The 22,454-nt window shown below is 41.8% G+C and overlaps 1 protein-coding gene across 1 annotated transcript in view; it reads right to left on the reverse strand.

Moving 5' to 3' along the window:
- Window positions 1-1,097: 1,097 nt before the first annotated feature.
- Window positions 1,098-22,454, reverse strand: part of P4HA3 (prolyl 4-hydroxylase subunit alpha 3) — a 105,587-nt gene continuing 84,230 nt past the window's right edge. The window contains exons 8-13 of the mRNA XM_073612803.1: window positions 21,487-21,551; window positions 16,574-16,733; window positions 16,275-16,337; window positions 16,071-16,139; window positions 13,256-13,352; window positions 1,098-2,916 (exon numbers count right to left, since the gene is read on the reverse strand). Of these exons, the coding sequence (XP_073468904.1) occupies window positions 2,846-2,916; window positions 13,256-13,352; window positions 16,071-16,139; window positions 16,275-16,337; window positions 16,574-16,733; window positions 21,487-21,551 (525 nt within the window). The 3' untranslated portion in view covers window positions 1,098-2,845. The remainder of the gene's footprint in view (window positions 2,917-13,255; window positions 13,353-16,070; window positions 16,140-16,274; window positions 16,338-16,573; window positions 16,734-21,486; window positions 21,552-22,454) is intronic.

Below are 22,454 nucleotides of genomic sequence, written 5' to 3' on the forward strand. Positions count from 1 at the left end.
TGGAGTTTGTTGGGTTGAGTCACCTGTTGGTCCCATGTATTCCCTGGGGACTCCAGTGGAGATATCTCTCCTGCAATTCAACCTGGCAATGTTCCCGCAAGTCGTTGTGTGCTCTGGCTCCTCCAGTTACATAATATAGAATGAGTATAAAATCCAGCAGGGATGGTGAGAACCCCTCATAATGAGAATAGAAGGTGTACAGACCCAGGAACTCAGCACAGGGATGGTGGGGACCCCTCATAATAGGCACAGCAGGTGTGTAGACTAGGGAATCCAGTGCAAGGATGGTGCGAACCTGTCATAATGGGCACAGCAGGTGTGCAGACCTAGAAATTCAGTGCAGGGATGGTTGGAGCCCCTCATAATGGGCACAGGAGGTGTACAGACCCTGGAACTCAGCACAGGGATGGTGGGAACCCCTCATAATGGGCACAGCAGGTTTACAGACCCTGAAACTCAGGACAGGGATGGTGGGAACCCCTCATAATGAGCACACCAGATGTGCAGATCTGGGAACTCAACACAGGGATGGTAGGAACCCCTCATAAGGGGCAGAGCAGCTGTACAGACCTGGGAACTCAGCACAAGGTTGGTGAGAACCCTTTATAATGGGCACAGTAGGTGTACAGTCCCAGGAACCCAGCACAGAGATAGTGGGAACCCCTCATAATGGACACCGCAGGTGAGCTGATTTGGGAAGTTAGTTCTAGGATGATGGGAACCCTTCATAATGGGCACAGCAGGTGTACAAACCTGGGAACTCAATGCAGGGATGGTGGGAACCCCTCATAATGGGTACAGCAGGTGTGCATACCCGGGAACTCAGCACAGGGATGATGGGAACTCCTCATAATGGGCACAGCAGTTATATAGACTTGGGAAATCGGTGCAGGAATGGTGGGAGCCCCTGAATATGGGCACAGCAGGTGGGTGCAGAAATCTTGCCAACAAATCCCCAAGAAATAGAAGAGACTGTTGGGGGGTTTCACCCTCTTTCCTTCACCAAAAACTGATGGAACAAATAACAAATATGCAATCTGTTACAAATGCAAATTATACATTTATTTGAAAATTTATAAAAATAAAACATTTCCTGAGAAATTACAATTCTTGCCCATACAGGACAATTCCACCAGAGACTCTGCTGGTGTTACACTGTACATCCGGCCTCTGGGGGGCTCCAGGTACAAGCAATCCATTCGTTGTTCAGTGGTTATTTCCCCTTTGTCCTGGCACACAGTGCACTCTCTCTGGCCAATCCTGATTCACAGTTTTCACCACTGGGTTCATCTTCTTTACTCATAGGCAGGGCCTAAGAAAACAGTTGGGAAGGGGAGGGACTGCAGCTTCATGTTTTATCACTTCATAACATTTTTTTCAGCCTTCTGGAGAAATGAGGACATGATGTACAATACACGACATTACATTATACAGTATGGGAGGTTTTCAGCTGTGCTGGATCAATGTGGCTGACTTTTAGAACCTGGGGACTGTACTACTGAAGTTAAATTGGGGGTTGGAGTGATGTAATAACCAGTTGCATTTAAGGCAGACTTTTGCTAGCCTGGGCCCCATAGCAGTTGAACATTCATTTTCTTTAATCAGTCGTTACTGTTGTAGTACTGGACATACTGCGCATGCTGTTATGATGCCGCCATATTTGTAAAGACTAAAGCACATAGCTAAATAAGCCTGGAGCCTGCGCTCATCCATATTTAGCCCTACTAGTTGCATCCATGTCATGTGTTAATGGGTGGGCTGGGACTGGGGTCTACAGGAGAATGGGAGGAGAACCCACAGCGCTTCAAGTGGCACATGGTAAACTGGGCGTGGCTACAAAGCGCTGGATATTGGGCGTGATTTAAAGGGGAATGGTTAAAAAGAGTCGTGAGTCTACTCACAGTATACCTCTGCATGTTTGGCACTGTCCTTGTACCCACTAACTTGCAGCTGGACAGCTGGTGGGAAGGAGGGTAAGGTAAGAGGTGGAGGGCTAATCCATGTTTTGACCGCCTATTATAACTGTCCCACTGCTGTCCCTGTAAATGAGGCCATAGAGACACACATAAACCTTCCATTACATTATCCCATATCAACCGATCAGGAGTCAGACTGCAGGAACCTAGGGTAGACAGACAAATTAAAAGTATTGTTGCATGCTGTAAATTACCAATGTGTCTTGCCTGGAGTTATTTCAATTGTTTAAACTTAGATTATTCATTGCATATTGGGGTCAATTTATTAAAAATTCCCTGTGCCAAATGCCTTGGTATCTGCACAGGCATCAAGATTAATCCCCATAATGTGTCTTAATACGTTGTATGATCCTTGGCTCCATCCAGTGGCCATAAAGCGGTATTTTCCTGATTGAAGCATTTCTTGATGGAGCTTACGATCATAGGAAACAAGCATATTAGACACATTACAGGGATTATTGGTGAAAATCTTTTACAAATAGACCCTATTGTGTTGGGCTGGTGGAGGAAGGTCACACAGCGGTGTCGGTGAGGATGTGTGTAGCAGGAAGGCGGGGTCAGCAGTGTATGTGGTCCAGTCCATCCCTGTATGGGACCATCACTTCCTTTTTTTTTTTATGTTTGTCCTCCACGTCCATCTTTTTTTCACAACTGGAAACCTCCTAACTTCTGCCTCTACAGAACCATCAGGTCACATCTCCTTCATGGTGTTCCTTTCATTGTACATTTGTAAGATGTTCCACCTGGCTTGCTTTCTCTTGACTTGTAGGTCACTTATGATGACCTCTATATGAGACCCGTCGTTCCCACCATCCGCCTTCATGGTGCTTTGGGAGGCATCAATCACCTTCTCTTCCCCCCATCGTTCCTCAGTCATCAGGGTTCAGGGAACACGGTCTGTTGAACTCCTGGCCATAGTCATGAATCCACTTATTGGCCACTGGGATGGGAAAAAGCGAGATCAGCAAAGATCATTGAATTAAAATAAATACCAAAACTGTGTGATAAAAGCAATTAAACAGGTGTTTCTGAAGCTATTGGTACATATTCAAACTCTTGATCAGGCTGCTCAGGAATAGTGATGAGCTTGGGTTTGGGCTTGGGTTATGTCCATACCCGGAAGTTAACTGCTGGGCCAATGTGTTGTGGGTGGGTGATTCCCTGCCGGCAGCTGACATGCTCAGAGATGGGGAGGCTCATGACACCATTGACCTAATATATACACATGTCAATGTCATTGACCTAATATGGTCATGTGCCCATATTAGGGTAATAATATCACAAACATCCCCTCCTTGTATATGCCAGCTGCATCGTGGGGAGAAGTTAGCTGCCGGACCAATGAGTTGCAGGCAGGTGATTACCCGCTGTCAGCTGACATAAACATAGAGGCGGGTATGTTTATGACACCATTGACCTAATATGGACACATGGCCCAACTTTAATATGGACATTGGACAATATAGCCATGTGCCATTATTAGGGTATTCATAATACAAGCATTCCCCCCCCCCCCCGTGTATGCCAGCTGCAGGGCGGGGAGTCCCCCCACAGGCAGTTCATTGGCCCAGCAATGGCAGCTGACTTCAGTGTTTGAACCAAACCCAAACTCATCTCTACTTAAGAAGTGAAATTTCCAAATGAGACACCAACAACAAAAATACCCTATAGCATTACATGTGTCTTTTTAATTAAGTCCTATTAAAACCTCATTAGTAAAGATGGGCTGAACAACCCACTGTTTGGTTCGTGCCAGAACTTTTGAACATCACAAAAGTGTGGAGCCCAACAATGAACCCCATTGAAGTCTATGGGACCCGAACTGGAAAAATTAAAAGTGCCCATTTTGAGGGCTTAGATGCAAGTAATTGGGCATATAATGGTTTTGGGGGTCTGGGTACTGCCCTGGGGGACATGTATCAATGAAAAAAAAGTTTGTAAAGGATATAATTTTGAATCGAGCAGTGATTTACTGATGCATAAAAGTAAAATCATAAAAATGAAAAGTATAGTGCCTTTGGGTTCCCTCTAGTTTGCCTGTAAAGTGGCACATCTGTACCATGTATAGAACCTGCTGCAGCAAAACTGACATATATAAAGAAAAAACAAAAGACATTTAAATAGATTTTCCCTGCAAGCTTTCTTTATTTTGTAAATTGTAAACAACGGCTTGGGGAGCCAGTCCATATGATGAGGCCACATTTTAGTGCACTCCAAACAAGATTAAGGATTTTTTTGGGATAAATACTGGTGTCTCTTTGGTTGAGTTTGGATGGAAATAACAAAGCTTTGCAGCACCACAGTGAGCAAGCCGTATGTGAAGAAGCCAAATTATAGTACACTCAGGCCCAAGTTCATGGGGGAACATGACTGCCAATTTGTTGTTTACCAGTGTTCTCTCCTCTCTGTACCTACCTTCCTCAACCTCAGGCCCAACATCAGAATCAAGTAATGGCTGTGCATCGTCAAGGGGCAAGTGGCTGATGATGTGTTCAAATAACTGATGCTGGGGCTATGGCAGGTGAAGCTGTGGACAAGGAGGCAGAATAAGCCGCTCTGGCAGTTGCGTTGGACTGAGCACTAGTCTCTTCTGCTTGGGTGATGGAGCATGAGGAGGAGTTAAAAAACAGGCCACCACCTCCTCTGCATGCTGTGGCTGGATAGCACGTGCAACATCACTAAACAGAAACAAATGTGCCCTGCCTGAGGACGGACCACGTCCACCTTTGCCTGTGAACATATACACTGCTGGTCCCTTCAGAGTGCCATGGGAACGTATGCCACTCCTTGTTTGCCTCCCAAACATGAGGGGGTGGGGGGCGTATTACAAAATGTAATAGAGATGGGGAAATGTGTAGGTAGATGCACTTTAATTAATGGAAAGTGGTGTTTGGTGCACTTTAACTTCAGTACTCACTACACAGACACGCTCGACTGACACACTACAATATACTGCAGTAAAATTGCACTGGCGCACTTCAGTATACTGCAGTAAACGTGCACTGTCATACTTCACTATACTGAGGTGACCGTGCACTAATGCACTTATATATACTGCAGTAAACGTGCACTAACGCACTGCAATATACTGCAGTAAAAGTACCCTGACACACCACAATATAATGCAGTATCACTGTCCTGACACTCTACACTGACGCACTGCAATATACTGCAGGAAACCTGCCCTGACACACTAAACCTACACTAAAGTAAAACTGAACGGTTGTACTACACTCATACTGAACGATCCCTATATTAACGCTAAACTGATACTTTACACTCCCAATAGAATCACAATAGCACACTAACTGGCTAGTAGCACTGAACAGAGCCCTGTTCTAGCTCTCGCCACGCCAAAATCACACTCCATATGGCTACTATGGGAAGGATATTTTTATAGTGTGGGGTGGGACTAAGAGCAATGAGCCATTATTGGAGAGAGTCATCATGACCGTGTCCAATCATGTCTCTGACAGAGCTATGTGCCCTGATTGGGCAAAGCTTTCATTGCTTCAGCCAATCAGGGCTTGCAATGCACTGTGTGTTATAAGCAATCATAGTGTGTAAAAAAAAAAAAAAAAAAATCCGGATCACCTCCCCAGGGTAGTACAGTGTTACTATGGTAACACTGTATTGCTCTGGTCACAGTATGTAAACACAAAAAAAGCATTAAATAAATAAAAAAAAAAGGAATTAAAAAAAAAATTGAAAAAAATGTATTATTTTTTAACTTTTTTTTTAACATACTGTCACCAATCAGTGTCCCTGATCACTGCCACGCCAGTTATATGATGATGCTGTACTTCACTGATGACAATATGTAAAAAAAAAAAAAAAAAAAGTACATTTCTTCGTATTCCAAAAAATTATAACAAAGAAATTACAACTTCAAAAAACTCACCATGTCTCTTACTAAATACCTTGGACTGTCTACTTTCCCGAAGGGGTAATTTGAGTGATATTTGTACTGTCCTGGCATTTTTTTCTCAAGAAATTAGATCGTCAGTACATCAGGATTGATCGATTTTCAGATATATACCATAGTTTGTGGACTCTATATATTTCCTGCAGACTAAATAATATACACTGATTTGGGTTTTTTTTCACCAAAGAAATGTAGCAGAATACAGTTTGGCCTAAATTTATGAAAAACGATTTATTTGCTAAATTTTATAACAGAAATGAAGAAAAAACATGTTTTTTTTTTTTTTGTCAAAATTCCCTATCTCTTTTTTCCACCCCACAGCATACAACCTAAATCTTATTTTCTTTGGTGGCCACCCAATGGAGTTTCGTTTCATTTCGATTCGTTATTTACATAAATTCGTTTAGTTAAATTTGTTTAATCCGTTTAATTCGTTTTTGGAATTTGTTTTGTTTATTTTTATTCAAATCAATTTGAATCAATTTTGAATAATTTTCGAATTTGAATTGTTTTCAAATGGCAATTTCCAAAGATAATGAAATAGAATAGAAAAAATATATAGTAGAATAGAAAAGAATATAACAGAAAATAAAAACAGAATATAATAGAGTAAAACAGAACAAAATAGGATAGAAAATAAAAGAACCGAATAGAAAGAAATAGAATAGAATTAAAAAAGAATAGGATTAAATAAATTATAACCATCTTCTGTAATTCGAATAGAATAGAAAAAAAAACAAAAAACAATAGAATAGAAATAATATAACTATTTTCCAAAATTCAAATATAATCAATTTGAATTGGAATAGAATAGAAAAGAATAGAGTAGAATAGAATAGAAAATAACACAATAGTATAGAAAAAAAATATATAATAGAATGAATATAACCATCTTCCTATTGTTTTCTATTCTATTCAAATTCAGATTGATTCTATTTGAATTTTGGAAAATTGTTATTCTTTTTTATTCTATTGTTTTTTTTGTTTTTGTTTTTTATTCTTTTCTTTTCTATTCTATTATAGTCTATTTTATTCTTTTTTTCTGTTCTATTCTTATGTATTCAAATTCAATTTTATTCTATTTTTTATTTTCAAATTTGAATTTGAGAAGATGGTTATATTCTATGTTATTCTATTCTATTTAAACAATAGAGGTAGTGCTGCGCTGTAGCCTAATAAATGTGCAGAATAATGTGCAAAAGTGCTCAATGAAAGATATAAATAAAAGAGGCAATGTTCAAAAGATCAATATACATCAAATCCCTGGCAATATGAAAACGTATTGCATGCCCTGTAAATTCTTAAAAAAAAACAAAACGGTAATATCATTTATCGATATGATTCTTGACAGTAGGCAAATCACATGCTCAGAGGATTCTTCATAAAATAGTGATAAAATATATCCATAAGATGTGCAAGTAAAATGAAGATGAATGGTGCTCAGTAAAATGTGCACTGAAATGGCAATTTCTAAAATCAATACTAAAAAAAAAATATTTGATAGATCCTAAAAGCATGTGTAAGAGCGTAACGCATAAAAATATATTCCATATAAATATATGCCGCAAAAGTCCTTATAAGTGAAAATGAATATAATAAAAATGAATAAAATAAATAGTGTCCATATAAGGTGCAGGATGAGTAAGTGACTGGATATTAGCGGTGTCAGCATTCTATTTGTTTCTATTATATTTTAGTCTACTCTGTTTTTTTATTTTCTATTCTATTTTGTTCTGCTCTCTACTTTACTTTATTATATTCTATTCTTTTATTTTTCATTATATTCTTTTCTATTTCTTTTTTTAATTCTATTCCTTTATTTTCTATTCTATTCTATTCACTTCGGAAATTTGAAAACCGATTCAAATTTAAAAACGGTTCGTATTTAAAAACTATTCGAATTTCGTCCAAATTTTTTTTGCTATTTCGGATTCGTTTAAATTTTGGTACTATTGTAATTTGGAAATTCAGATACATCTGAATTTCCAAAAAAATGAAAATTCGTCCCAATTTCAATTTGGAGCGAAACGAGCCGCGCATGCCTACTACATAGGAACACATCCTAATCATAGGAGGAATGAATAAGTAAACAAATTAATTAGGAAGGTCTGCGCTTAGGACATGTGTGAAGGTTGCAGCCTCCCCAAAAAAACCCCCGTAAGAGGGCTCTAGAATATATAAAGAAAGAAGGTGTGAAGGGGCGAGTGGCCTATATGTCAAATAGTGCTCTACCAAATCACTCTATAGTGGCTAAGTATTAAACAGCTGAAGACGTCTATGACGAAACGCGTACGACATCACTACACACATCACGTGACTTCCAGGAAGCTGAGCGAGTGGGTGGAACGCAACCAGAGTGCATGCTGTCCATCTACAGCTCGGTTGCCTATGCTTTATACCGGCAAGTGCAGCCCCTATGGGACTAGGCATTACGCTGCATGAACTGCATTTTTTGTCTGTTTGCTTTTATACATTTTTTTTTTAAATAATCTTTTAATAAACGGAAGTTTTGGTTATATTGCACTATGGGAGCCAATTTCTCTTTTTTATGAGGATTATGAAAATTACATCTATCACAACCCGGATATCCCAAGGCTGCTTGAGGAACTGCAAAGGCTGACACCAGTGGTTACCTGCCAACCTAAGGAGCTACATGTGCATTACCCCTGTAGGGGTAGTAGGATCTGGTGAGTGGGGACCCTTGAGGGGGAGCAGGCAAGTCACCTGTCAAGATTCTGTGATCACTAAAGTCACCTGCTACAATTCCTCTAAACACGAACAGTCACCTTTTTGATGAATGCCCCTATGTGTTCTTTGTACACAGTGTGATAAACTGCATCTTGGTGTAATTTTTAATTTTGGTGCGATTTTTGCATTTTTTTCTGTTTTTTGGTTCGATTTTTGCATTTTTTCTGTTTTTTGGTGCGATTTTTTTGCATTTTTTTTTTTCATCTTGGGTTTATATACACATTGATTTTATGATTGGCACACTATATGTATACACTTATATGTTGTTGTATATGGTGCGATAATTACATTTTGGTGCGACTTTGGTGCGATTTTTTTAAAATAACTTTTTTGTTTTTTTGGTGCGATTTCTTGCATTTTTATTTGGATTTGGTTTTGGGTTCACTCTCATCCTGTATTTTGGGTTTGGACACTATACGCACTGTTACAAGCAGAGGATCACTGTACTATCATGATATTACTGTCTGGATGTTTTATACACTAATTTGTAAGCCATTACATTTTTGGTGATAACTTCTCCTGTGTAGGATTGGTGTCCACACCTTAGTACTTACCTACTGGGGTTGGTGAGGTGTGATTACTATTATGCCCCGTACACACGGTCGGACATTGATCAGACATTCCGACAACAAAATCCATGGGATTTTCTCCGACGGATGTTGGCTCAAACTTGTCTTGCATACACACGGTCACACAAAGTTGTCGGAAAATCCGATCGTTCTGAACGCGGTGACGTAAAACACGTACGTCGGGACTATAAACGGGGCAATAGCCAATAGCTTTCATCTCTTGATTTATTCTGAGCATGCGTGGCACTTTGTGCGTCGGATTTGTGTACACACGATCGGAAATTCCGACAACGGATTTTGTTGTCGGAAAATTTTATATCCTGCTCTCAAACTTTGTGTATCGGAAAATCCGATGGAAAATGTGTGATGGAGCCCACACACGGTCGGAATTTCCGACAGCAAGGTCCTATCACACATTTTCCATCGGAAAATCCTATCGTGTGTACGGGGCATTACACTGTCACCTTTGTGGTGATAGTGTCTTTTAATACTTAGCCACTATAGAGTGATTTGGTAGAGCACTATTTGACATATAGGTAGCGCCACTCGCCCCTTCACATCTTCTTTCTTTCTATATAGGAGGAATGAAGCCCATCAGCACAATCTCTTCTCTCTCCTGCAGACATCTGTCATGTCACACACACACACACACACACAAACTGACTTTCTGCACATGTGACATTTAAACATGTGAAATATTTACTGAGAGGCCAAATTCCTGATATATCAAACATTTCCCATTGATCTCCGAGACGGACTGACGCTCCGAGTTCACCTGTTCCTGCCTGTGGCGAAGTACGTGAAAGAGCGGTGAGAAGAATTTAAAGTGAATATCCAGCCAAAACTTTTTTTTTTTTTTTTTTTTTTTGTATTTTTTTTTTTTTTTTTAGTTTTGAATAGAATAGGGAAAAATTCAAAACCTATTAAGTTTTTTTTTTTTTTGCAGTTTGTCTGATTGGAGAGAAATCTCCCGAAGTGGGGGGAATTTCCCTATTAAGCTGGCCATAAATTAGTCGAATTTCATTTGAAATTGTTTGTTTTAAGAACATTCATTCATTTTTTTTTTTTTCAAATCTTAAGTGGTGTCATCAACGTTCGTTTTTGACCACAGTGATGAGAACAAATTTGAAGGAACAGGACTGAAAATTTTTGTGAATTGAACAAATTTCTAACAACGAATCTGGTTTTCGTTTGGGAAAGTCGATTCATTATGAAACCAAATGTTTTTAACCACTTCAATACCGGGCAGTTACACCCTCTTCCTTCCCAGGCCAATTTTCAGCTTTCAGCGCTGACGCTGTTTGAATGACAATTGCGCGGTCGTGCTAAACTGTACCCAAACAGAATTTTTATTATTTTGTTCCCACAAATAGAGCTTTCTTTTGGTGGTATTTGATCACCTCTGCGGTTTTTATTTTTTGCGCAACAAATAAAAAAAGACCGAAAATTTTGAAAAAAAAAAAAAAGTTTTTCTTTTGTTTCCGTTATAAAATTTTGTAAATAAGTAAGTTTTCTTCTTCACTGATGGGCACTGATAAGGCAGCACCGATGAGGTGGCACTGACGGGCACTGATGATGGGCACTGGTAGGCAGCACTGATGGGCATTGATAGGCGGCACTCATGGGTGGCACTGGTGGGCACTGATAGGCGACACTGGGCACGGAAAGGCTGCCCTGATGGGTACTTATGGCTGACACTGATAGGCAGCACTGCTGGGCACTGATACGTGGCACTGATGGGCACTGATAGATGGCATTGATAGGCATCACTGAAGGCACTGGCAGGCATTGGGGATGGGCACTGATTGGCAGCTGCCTGGGCACTGATTGGCATTTCCCTGGTGGTCCTGGCAGCATCCTGGTGGTCCTGGATGGGCATCCAAGGGGGGGGGGGGCTGTGCTGATAAACAATCAGCACAGACCCCCCAGTCAGGAGAGCAGCCGATCGGCTCTCCTCTACTCACGTCTGTCAGACGCGAGTGAGGAAAAGCCAATCAATGGCTCTTCCTATTTACATCGTGATCAGCCGTGATTGGACACGGCTGATTACGTGGTAAAGAGCCTCCGTCTGAGGCTCTTTACCAAGATCGGTGTAGCGGTGTGTCAGACTGACACACCACATCACTGATCGCCCGGGATGTGCGCCCCCACGGGCGCGCGAGAGCGGTCGTTCTGGAGGGCCGTCATTTGACGGTGGGCAGGCGGCAAGTGGTTAAATGTTGAAGTACTTTCAAACGACATTCATATAGTCATTGAATGTACTGAGAATTTGTTTATTTATTACAGGTACTTATATAGCGCCGCCAATTTATGTAGCGCTTTACATACTGTATATTTTGTACATTCACATCAGTCCTGCCCTTAAGGAGCTTACAATCTAAGGTCCCTAACTCACATTTATACATACACATGTTGGGGCCAATTTAGACAGAATCCAATTAACCTCCCAGCATGGAATTTTTGTACGAATGTTCATTCATGCTTTTGACAGTTGTGCCCAGAATAGGTGTCCCCATTGGGGAAATTCCCCTCACTTCCAAAACTACAAACAGAGAGTTGAACCTCCCTAATGGGCACACAGCAATGAAAACTCAACAGAGGGTCTAACCGTTCCTTACTCTATCCAAAATTTAAAAAGGGGTTTTACCTTTGTATACACTTCAATATCTAGATGAGATTTTAAGATATTTTACCTTGATAGAGATGAGTTCCCAGCTCCACCCATACAGAAGGACTTTTGCTGTTGGAGTCTTTGCATACATATACACTATATTACCAAAAGTATTGGGACGCCTGGCTTTACACACACATGAACTTTAATGGCATCCCAGTCTTAGTCCGTAGAGTTCAATATTGAGTTGGCCCACCTATTGCAGCTATAACAGCTTCAACTCTTCTGGGAAGGCTGTCCACAAGGTTTAGGCGTGTGTCTATGGGAATGTTTGACCATTCTTCCAGATACACATTTGTGAGGTCAGGCACTGATGTTGGACGAGAAGGCCTGGCTCACAGTCTGCGCTCTAATTCATCGCAAAGGTGTTCTATCGGGTTGAGGTCAGGACTCTGTGCAGGCCAGTCAAGTTCCTCCACCCCAAACTCACTCATCCATGTCTTTATGGACCTTGTTTTGGGCACTGGTGGGCAGTCATGTTGGAACAGGAAGGGGCCATCCCCAAACTGTTCCCATAAAGTTGGGGGCATGAAATTGTCCAAAATGTCTTGGTATGCTGACGCCTTAGATGTCCCCTTCACTGAAACTAAGGGACCAAGCCCAACCCCTAAAAAAAAAAAACAAAAACAAAAAAAACCCCACACCATAATCCCCCCTCCACCAAATGATTTGGACCAGTGCACAAAGCAAGGTCCATAAAGACATAGATGAGCATCATCGGTGACTGACCTCACAAATGCTCTTCTGGAAGAATGGTCAAACATTCCCATAGACACACTCATAAACTTAGTGGACGGCCTTCCCAGAAGAGTTGAAGCTGTTATAGCTGCAAAGGATATCAGCTCAATATTGAACCCTACAGACTAAAACTGGGATGCCATTAAAGTTCATGTGCATGTAAAGGCAGGCATTCCAATACTTTTGGTGCTATAGTGTATTTTCACTTGTGAGTGTCTGCAAAAGAGGTACATCCCTTGTAGGGGTCTATGTGGCCCCAAAACCTGGAGTACTCTACTATACAAATCTTGTCTCACACTAGAAGTCAAGAGCTGGGGTCACTATTAGTCACAAAGACAACCCATCATACCCATGGACTCGCATTGAAATACAGGAGGCTGCAGACCCAAGCTCGCAACCACAGAAGCTGGATTGATTAGTACTATAGAGCACCCCAAGTTTTTGGGTTCCCAGATTGCTCTCCAGGGTATGTGACTGCCCATGCAAGCACTTCCAATGGTGACAAGTATTTCTAGAGAGTAGATGTATACAGTGAGGAGAGCCTGTGGAGAGGCCAGGTCATCAGAAGATCATGGAAGATAAGGTAAATGTATTGTAACATTTACCTTATTAGAAGATCGACACTCACCCCATTTATTTCCCACCAGAACAGGACAACCAGCATGAAGCGTGTCCTCGTTTCCCTCACCGTTTCTGTGCAGATTCCACCAGAAAATGGCAGCGTTCTTAGAAAGAAAACAGAGGAAAATGAGAAATCCTTTTTCAAGTCATATTACACACTTATCACACATGTATTGTACATTGATATCCTATGCTGTTGCAGGACTCTGCTCCTTCCTCTTCTGAAATACTTGGATTGCTGGAGGTCTTTTTTCCCTCCTCTCCTGGAAAACACTGCAATGCTAGAGGACTCTGCTCCTTCCTTTATCTAACCCTCCCTTCCGGAAAAACTCTGCAATGCTAGAGGGTTGAATGAAAAAAAAAGACCCAATTCCCACATTTACACATTTAAGGTGGATGGGGGGTCACTCCCGCTGAGCTATTGTGCTCTGATGGCGGGGAATACACTGATCAGTTCTGCTCCCCATAGCTGAGAGCCCTGATCGGGAAAAACCCAACAGGATGGTCTACTGACCTGCCCATACATGGATTGGAATTCGGCTGGTTCAGAAATTTCGATCCATATATGGCCACTATAACTCTCCTCTTCTGAAATACTCTGTATTGCTGGTGGACTCTGCTTCTTCTAACTCTCCTCTCCTGTAACACTTCTGGAGGACTCTGCCTCTATCTAACTCACCTACCTTGAAATTCTCTGCACTTCTGGAGGACTCTGCCTCTTTATCTAATTCGCGTACCCTGAAATTCTCTGCACTTCTGGAGGAATCTGCCTCTTTATCTAATTCGCGTACCCTGAAATTCTCTCCACTTCTGGAGGACTCTGCCTCTTTATCTAATTCGCGTACCCTGAAATTCTCTGCACTTTTGGAGGACTCTGCCTCTTTATCTAATTCGTCTACCCTGAAATTCTCTGCACTTCTGGAGGACTCTGCCTCTTTATCTAATTCGTCTACCCTGAAATTCTCTGCACTTCTGGAGGACTCTGCCTCTTTATCTAACTTGTGTACCCTGAAATTCTCTGCACTTCTAGAGGACTCTGCCTCTTTATCTAACTTGTGTACCCTGAAATTCTCTGCACTTCTGGAGGAATCTGCCTCTTTATCTAATTCGTCTACCCTGAAATTCTCTGCACTTATGGAGGACTCTGCCTCTTTACCCAACTCACCTACTCTGAAATTCTCTGCACTTCTGGAGGACTCTGCCTCTTTATCTAATTCGCGTACCCTGAAATTCTCTGCACTTCTGGAGGAATCTGCCTCTTCATCTAATTTGCGTACCCTGAAATTCTCTCCACTTCTGGAGGACTCTGCCTCTTTATCTAATTCGCGTACCCTGAAATTCTCTGCACTTCTGGAGGAATCTGCCTCTTTGTCTAACTTGCCTACCTGGAAATTCTCTGCACTTCTGAAGGACTCTGCCTCCCTATCTAATTTGCGTACACTGAAATTCTCTGCACTTCTGGAGGACTATGCCTCTTTATCTAATTCGTCTACCCTGAAATTCTCTGCACTTATGGAGGACTCTGCCTCTTTACCCAACTCACCTACCCTGAAATTCTCTGCACTTCTGGAGGACTCTGCCTCTTTATCTAATTCGTCTACCCTGAAATTCTCTGCACTTCTGGAGGACTCTGCCTCTTTATCTAACTTGTGTACCCTGAAATTCTCTGCACTTCTGGAGGAATCTGCCTCTTTATCTAATTCGTCTACCCTGAAATTTTCTGCACTTATGGAGGACTCTGCCTCTTTACCCAACTCACCTACCCTGAAATTCTCTGCACTTCTGGAGGACTCTGCCTCTTTATCTAATTTGTCTACCCTGAAATTCTCTGCACTTCTGGAGGACTCTGCCTCTTTATCTAACTTGTGTACCCTGAAATTCTCTGCACCTCTGGAGGACTCTGCCTCTTTATCTAACTGGCACCAGTCCTCAGGAAGGATGTACTGGAAATGGAGCGAGTACAAAGAAGGGCAACAAAGCTAATAAAGGGTCTGGAGGATCTTAGTTATGAGGAAATTTTGCGAGCACTGAACTTATTCTCTCCGGAGAAGAGACGCTTGAGGGGATATGATTTCAATTTACAAATAACGTACTGGTTACCCCACAATAGGGATAAAACTTTTTCTCAGAAGAGAGTTTAACAAGACTCGTGGCCACTCATTAAAATTAGAAGAAAAGAGGTTTAACCTTAAACTACGTAGAGGGTTCTTTACTGTAAGAGCGGCAAGGATGTGGAATTCCCTTCCACAGGCGGTGGTCTCAGCGGGGAGCATTGATAGCTTCAAGAAACTATTAGATAAGCACCTGAATGACCGCAACATACAGGGATATATAATGTAATACTGACACATAATCACACACATAGGTTGGACTTGATGGACTTGTGTCTTTTTTCAACCTCACCTACTATGTAACTATGTAACTATGTAACTATGTCTACCCTGAAATTCTCTGAACTTCTGGAGGACTCTGCCTCTTTATCTAACTCGCGTACCCTGAAACTTCTGGAGGAATCTGCCTCTGTCTACCTGGAAATTCTCTGCACTTCTGGAGGACTCTGCCTCTTTATCTAACTCGCCTACCCTGAAATTCTCTGCACTTCTGGAGGACTCTGCCTCTTTATCTAATTTGTCTACCCTGAAATTCTCTGCACTTCTGGAGGACTCTGCTCTTCTGTCTAATTCTCCTCTGCTGAAATACTTTACACTGCCGAATGACTCTGCTCTTTTCTGTATCTAACTCTCCTAAATTCATCTGCCCTGCTGGAGGACTCCGCTGCCTTATCTGGTAGACATTATTCTAGCCTATCAGCATGAACTTACCTTTTCCACGGGGGTGCTGAAGTTGGCATAGATAAAAGCTGTTGATCCACCCACATCTACAGGACTCAGCTAATAAAAGAGAAAACACATCTGCTAATGTACACTGCTTAAAGCACATAGAGAGTGTTTAACCTTTAAATAATACATTTAGGATGAAAGAAGTAATAGAAAGTTAATCATCTCCACTAAGTAGACAGAACTTACATAGATCATAAAGGTGGCCATCCGGTTCCCGGTTTTAGTGCGGTACAGGGGGCTCTTCGGGGACTGTAACAAAACACAGATTACAAGGGGGGAAGGAATGTGGAATCTACATTGTAACCCTTTTGTTTTCTTCAGAAAGCTGTAGAAAAGCCTGTCCCCTGCTAGCATGCTGCAGAGAAGTCCTTTGCTCTCTGTGTGGAAGCAGTGGTCTCTCTGCAGAGGTCTGTCTTCAGTAAAAGGTGTAAATAGAAAAATATGCTACAGCTATGAATGAGAAATTATTTATCCAGCATGCTTACTGTAGCGTGGTCAAAGTGTGGCTCGTAATGTCCTCCAATCCCGTAATTTACAATTTGGAAGTACTCAGCATAAGGAGGTTGGACATTCAATCCGGTGGCTGCAGCAATGCGGACATCAATGTTTCTAATGATCGGGTCCACGGTGTCCTTCAGCCATGCACTGAAACACAACATATGGAAATCAGGGGACTAGTTCTGTGATTTGGGATACACAAGTACAAACATGCCAAAATTACCATTATTTTATATAAAGTGTATGTAAACCCTGACTATGAACTTCTCTTATTTTATCCCTTTTAGTCTGTGAAGTATACAGTTCTTCTGTAGTCCTGTCCTAGGGTGACAAGGTATGAAGCTTAGAATGGCATTTGTCAAGACACAGCATAGATTTCCAGGTCATTGCTGGTCATATGATGTCAGAGTTCACGGCCATTGCTGGTCATGTGATGTCAACACAAATGTCACGGCCATTGCTGATCATTTGATGTCAACACAGAGGTCATGGCCATTGCTAGTCATGTGATGTGAGCTCAGGGTTTATGGACATTACTGGTGAAGTGATGTCACCACAAGGTTCACAGTCATTGCTGGTCATGTGATGTCAGAGGTCATCACTAATGCTGGTCATGTAATGTCATAGGTCATGGCCAGCGCTGGTCATGTGATGTCATAGGTCATGGCCATTGCTGGTTGATTTCTGCTGGGGGGGCGGATTTGTCCTGGGAGGAGGGGGAATTTATGCTTAGAGGGTAAGCCTGCAGTTTGATGCTCAATTATCCTTTTGGGGGGGGGGGGGGAGCAAAGTTTGGCATGTTCACTCTGGGCTCTAGATGACCTTGACCCAGCACTAATTGGCATTGTCAACCTGGGGGGGGGAGGGGGGCAGTGTGTTAGGATGACAGAACACGGTGTTAGGACTATATAGCACCTCCATCTCTTCTCCATAACAGGGGGAGGAGTTCTGTAGCCCATGGAGATATCGGGAACAATGCTAAGTGACAATATTCCCAAGGCAGAGAATACAGGAACTTTTCAGATCGCAAGATTACTGGATGGATGAACGGCTATTATTTTTTTTTTCACTTGTCGAACAGATACCATAAATCGCTTTCAATGGTTTATTTAAGGGTCAGTTAACACTTGCCACCCTTCTGAAAAGCAATCCACTGCATTTGACAGGCGGTGAGGAGGTATGTTGCCTCCTTGTCACCTTTTTTAACCCTATAATTGCTGCACCACTGCTTCGAATCTGTGTGCAGGGTAACCCCAGCTGGGCGCCTTTGCAGTTTAAAGTACCACTAATCTCTGGGTTAAAAAAAAAAAAACTATATTTTATTCAAGTCTGTATTCCTAATTTAGAGAAGTCCCTTTTATTGATCTCCTCCAAATCTCCAAACTTCTTTTTTTGCTGTGATTTGACGCCCTTTTTGCGGGTGGCTACATTCGTTCTGCATTCACACCTGGGCGTAGCGTCTTTCTGCGTTTTTCTTGCGCATTTTTATTCGCAATCTGTGCGTTTTTATACAGCGTTTTTGAACTTTTACTTTTTTTTTATTAGCCAATAGAGAAATCTAGCATCTGTTGCATCATTTGTTGCTAGGCATTTCAGCTTTTTTTTTTTTTAGCTTTTCCATCAGCTTTTATTTATTTATTTTTTTTTTATAGTATTATTCATTTATTTAAAAAAAAAATGTTAAGGTAAAGGGTTATGCCGTGTACACACGACCAGACTTTTCAACAGGAAAGGTCCGATGGAACGAATCTGCCGGACAATTCGATTGTGTGTTTGCTTCATCGGACCTTTGCTGTCGAAAAATCAGACGGACTTTAGAAATAGAACATGTTTCAAATCTTTCCGGCGGACTCGAGTCCGGTCGAAAAATCAGTTCGTCTGTATGCCAGTCCGACGGACCGAAAATGACGCAAGGGCAGCTATTGGCTACTGGCTATGAACTTCCTTATTCTAGTGCCTTCGTACCTCATCACGTTCAAACGAACGGACTTTCGAACGGACTTTAGTCCGTTCATGTGTGGGCAAGTCAGGTCGTTCGAAAGTCCATCGTAACTCCATTGAAAGTCTGTTGGAAAGACCGTCGGACCTTTGATACTGAAAAGTCCGCCCGAGTGTACACGGCATTAGAGAGTTAAGGTTAGGATTAGGGGCTAGGGTTACTTATTCTTATTTTTACTTTTTTGTTGGGGTGTTAATACTACTACTACTACTACTACTACTACTACTACTACTACTACTACTAATAATAACAATAAATGAATAAATAAATGTAAAATAAATACATAAATAAAACTAATCATAAATAAATAATAAATAGATAATATGTAATAATAAATAAATGACCGCTAATCTTAACCACTTGCTGACCTGCTCACGCCGATATACGTCGGCAAACTGGCACGGGTGTGCGGCATCACCCGCGGCTAGCGGGTGCATGCACGCCGCCGCCCACCGCGGGAGTGTTCCCGTGGGCTCGATGTCCGTCGGTGGCCCACGATCATGGCACGGAGAGGCAGAATGGGGAGATGCACACAAGGCATTTCCTTGTTCTGCCTAGCAACACGACAGAGATCTACTGCTCCCAGTGATCTCTGTCATGTTCTAGTGAGCCCATCCCCCCCACAGTTAGAACATGCTGAGGGAACACATTTAACCCCTTGATCGCCCCCTAGTGTTTAATCCCCTTCCCTGCCAGTGACATTTACACAGCAATCAGGGCATTTCTATTTGCACTGATCGCTGCATAAATGCCAATGGTCCCAAAATAGTGTGAAAAGTGTCCAATGTCACAGTCACGAAAAAAATTGCAGATCGCCGCCATTACTAATAAAAAAAAAAAAAAAAATATTAATAAAAATGCCATAAATCTATTCCCTATTTTGTAGATGCGATAATTTTTGTGCAAACCAATCAATATACGCTTATTGCGATTTTTTTTACCAAAAATACGTAGAAGAATACATATTGGCCTAAACTGAGGAAGAAATTTGTTTTTCTTTATATATTTTTGGGGGATATTTATTTTAGCAAAAAGTAGGGCTGGGAAAAAAATCGATTTAAATCTTGAATCGAGTTGAGAGGTCAAATCGATTCAAAATTTAAGCAAATCGATTTTTTTAGATTTTTTTTTTTTCACCGCGCCGGTCCCGAGGTGCTGCGGGCATGAGCTTTTAGGCAAGGCCGCGGCTTCGGCCTAGTCCGCGGCTACGGCCGGACGCCGCGGACTAGGCCGAAGCCGCGGCCTCGCCTAAAAACTCATGCCCGCAGCGCCTCCGGACCGGCGCGGACACCGCGCCGGGCCTGAAGAGCTGCGGGGAAGGAGTTTTTAGGTGAGGCCGCGGCTTCGGCCTAGTCCGCGAGGCCGGACGCCGCGGACTAGCCCGAAGCCGCGGCCTCGCCTAAAAGCTCATGCCCGCAGCGCCTCGGGACTGGCGCGGTTTCCAAAAAAAAAAAAAAAAAACTCGATTCGAATCGTGAATCAAGTTTTTTTTAAAGAGAATCGAAGATTTTTTTTTTTTTAAGAAAATCTCCCAGCTCTAGCAAAAAGTAAAAAATATTGCTTTTTTTTTTCAAAATTTTCGCTCTTTTTTTGTTTATAGCGCAAGAAATAAAAACCGCAGAGGTGATCAAATACCCGCAAAAGAAAGCTCTATTTGTGGGGAACAAAGGACGTCAACTTTGTTTTGGGTACAACGTCGCACAACCGCGCAATTGTCAGTTAAAGCAACACAGTGCCGAATCGCAAAAAAGGGTTTGGTCAGGAGGGGGGTAAATTCTTCCGGAGCTGAAGTGGTTAAAGTGGATGTAAACCCTCACATATACCCAGTGAAGTGAACAGCCTCAGATAATACACAGGGATGAAACAAATCTCCCTATATAAGTTTTACATGTATATCTGCTTTCTTCAGCTTTAGATATACTTTAGAAGGTGCAGATCATGTTACAAATCTTGTTTCCTCATTCAGCAGTGGGAGGGGAATTTGGGCTTACACTATGTGTGAGCTGATTGGAGGAAAGGCACCCCCCCCCCCCTCCACATAGGCAGAGGAATGAGGGAACATGCAGAGCTGCAGTCTGAACACAAAGTTCCAGCTGGTTTTATCTCCTATGATGGAGAACTTGTCAGAAGTTATCATACTAATAACAGAGGAACAGAGCAGCAGAAAGACACGGCACTTAGAGCTTTGGAGAGAGATAAGTAAACAGTACAGATATATGTGCATTGGTCAAATTTCATGAATGGGGTTTAACCACTTTAACCCCTAAAGAAAGGAAATATAATAATAATAGTAATACTGTAAATAACTAAACATCCTAACACAAAATAAATAAATAATAATGAACATCACCACAACCGAATGAGCACTACTATTTTTACAAACATGGAAGAAGAGGTCTGGGAGTTTGCAGAGGACATTACAAGGTGGGAGGAAACTACAGTAAGAAATTATTTAATGAAAAATAGATTACAGGGCCATTTAGTAGTGGATACATATCGTCTAAGTTTGAAAAATAAAAAGGTATTGTTTTGTGTTGCCGGGGTTTTGGGGAGGTCAGAGGGCTATAAAAATGCTGCTCACTTGCCTTTTTATCGGACCCACAAGTGTAAACAATCCCTTACAATTTACAAACCAATTGGGAGAGATTTATTGTTAGACTTTACATACACTTAAAGAAATTCCTTCTTTCCTGCAAACAAAAACGGAACAAATTATTTTTCGGAGTGGTTTTCTTCCAGCCTTCCAAGCCGCAGTGTCTTTCCATATTAAGGAATTATTAGGAGTTCCTGCCGTGCCAAGCCTCTGCCCACAATACACAGATGGGTGGAAAATGCTCGCCACTTCCAGAATTTATAATAATTTAGAACAGACGCCGACTACTATAGAGAGATGATTATCACCTTTTACTGATCCGATATTCTGCCTCAGCCTGCTTCTCTCCGGAGGCCACCACTGACCTGTGCAACTGTGAGAGAAATGGGACATGATTACTACTAACAAAACTTGGAAAAAATACTCTCTCTCTTTTTATATACAGTATCTCACAAAAGTGAGTACACCCCTCCCATTTTTGTAAATATTTTATTCTATCTTTTCCTGTGACAACACTGAAGAAATGACACTTTGCTACAATGTAAAGTAGTGAGTGTACAGCTTGTATAACAGTGTACATTTGCTGTCCTCTCAAAATAACTCAACACAAAGCCATTAATGTCTAAACCGCTGGCAACAAAAGTGAGTACACCCCTAAGTGAAAATGTCCAAATTGGGCCCAAAATGTCAAAACATCTGGTGGCAGGCAACATGGGAAGTGACAATCCACATCAAGTGGCAGGTGACGGTGGCAAGTGACATGCTGCATCTGGTGGCAGGAGATGTGGCAAGTGACACGCCCAGGGCTCCCATTGATTCTGCATTATGGTGATTTGAACCACTTCATTATATATATTAGAATGTAACGAAACAATGCGCTTTAATCACCCTGATACCATCAACCATGGTGCCATGATGATTGAAGTGCCAACACCAGCCATTTCCCCCAATAAATTGCTTGCCCCCCTCCCCGGTTGGTGATGACTGCTATGGACTCTAACCCCAGATCTTTTGCAGACCTAGCAATGCCCCTGCTTGAATCCGATAGAAAAATCTATAGAAAGAACTAAAGATCAGCGTTCATAGATTTCAAGATTTGAAAACTGTAATGCCCCGTACACATGGTCGGACATTGATCGGACATTCCGACAACAAAATCCATGGATTTTTTCCGACGGATGTTGGCTCAAACTTGTCTTGCATACACACGGTCACACATAGTTGTCGGAAAATCCGATCATTCTGAACGCGGTGACGTAAAACACGTACGTTGGGA

The sequence above is a fragment of the Aquarana catesbeiana genome, linkage group LG02, assembly GCF_042186555.1.
Source record: "Aquarana catesbeiana isolate 2022-GZ linkage group LG02, ASM4218655v1, whole genome shotgun sequence".
Lineage (NCBI taxonomy): Eukaryota > Metazoa > Chordata > Amphibia > Anura > Ranidae > Aquarana > Aquarana catesbeiana.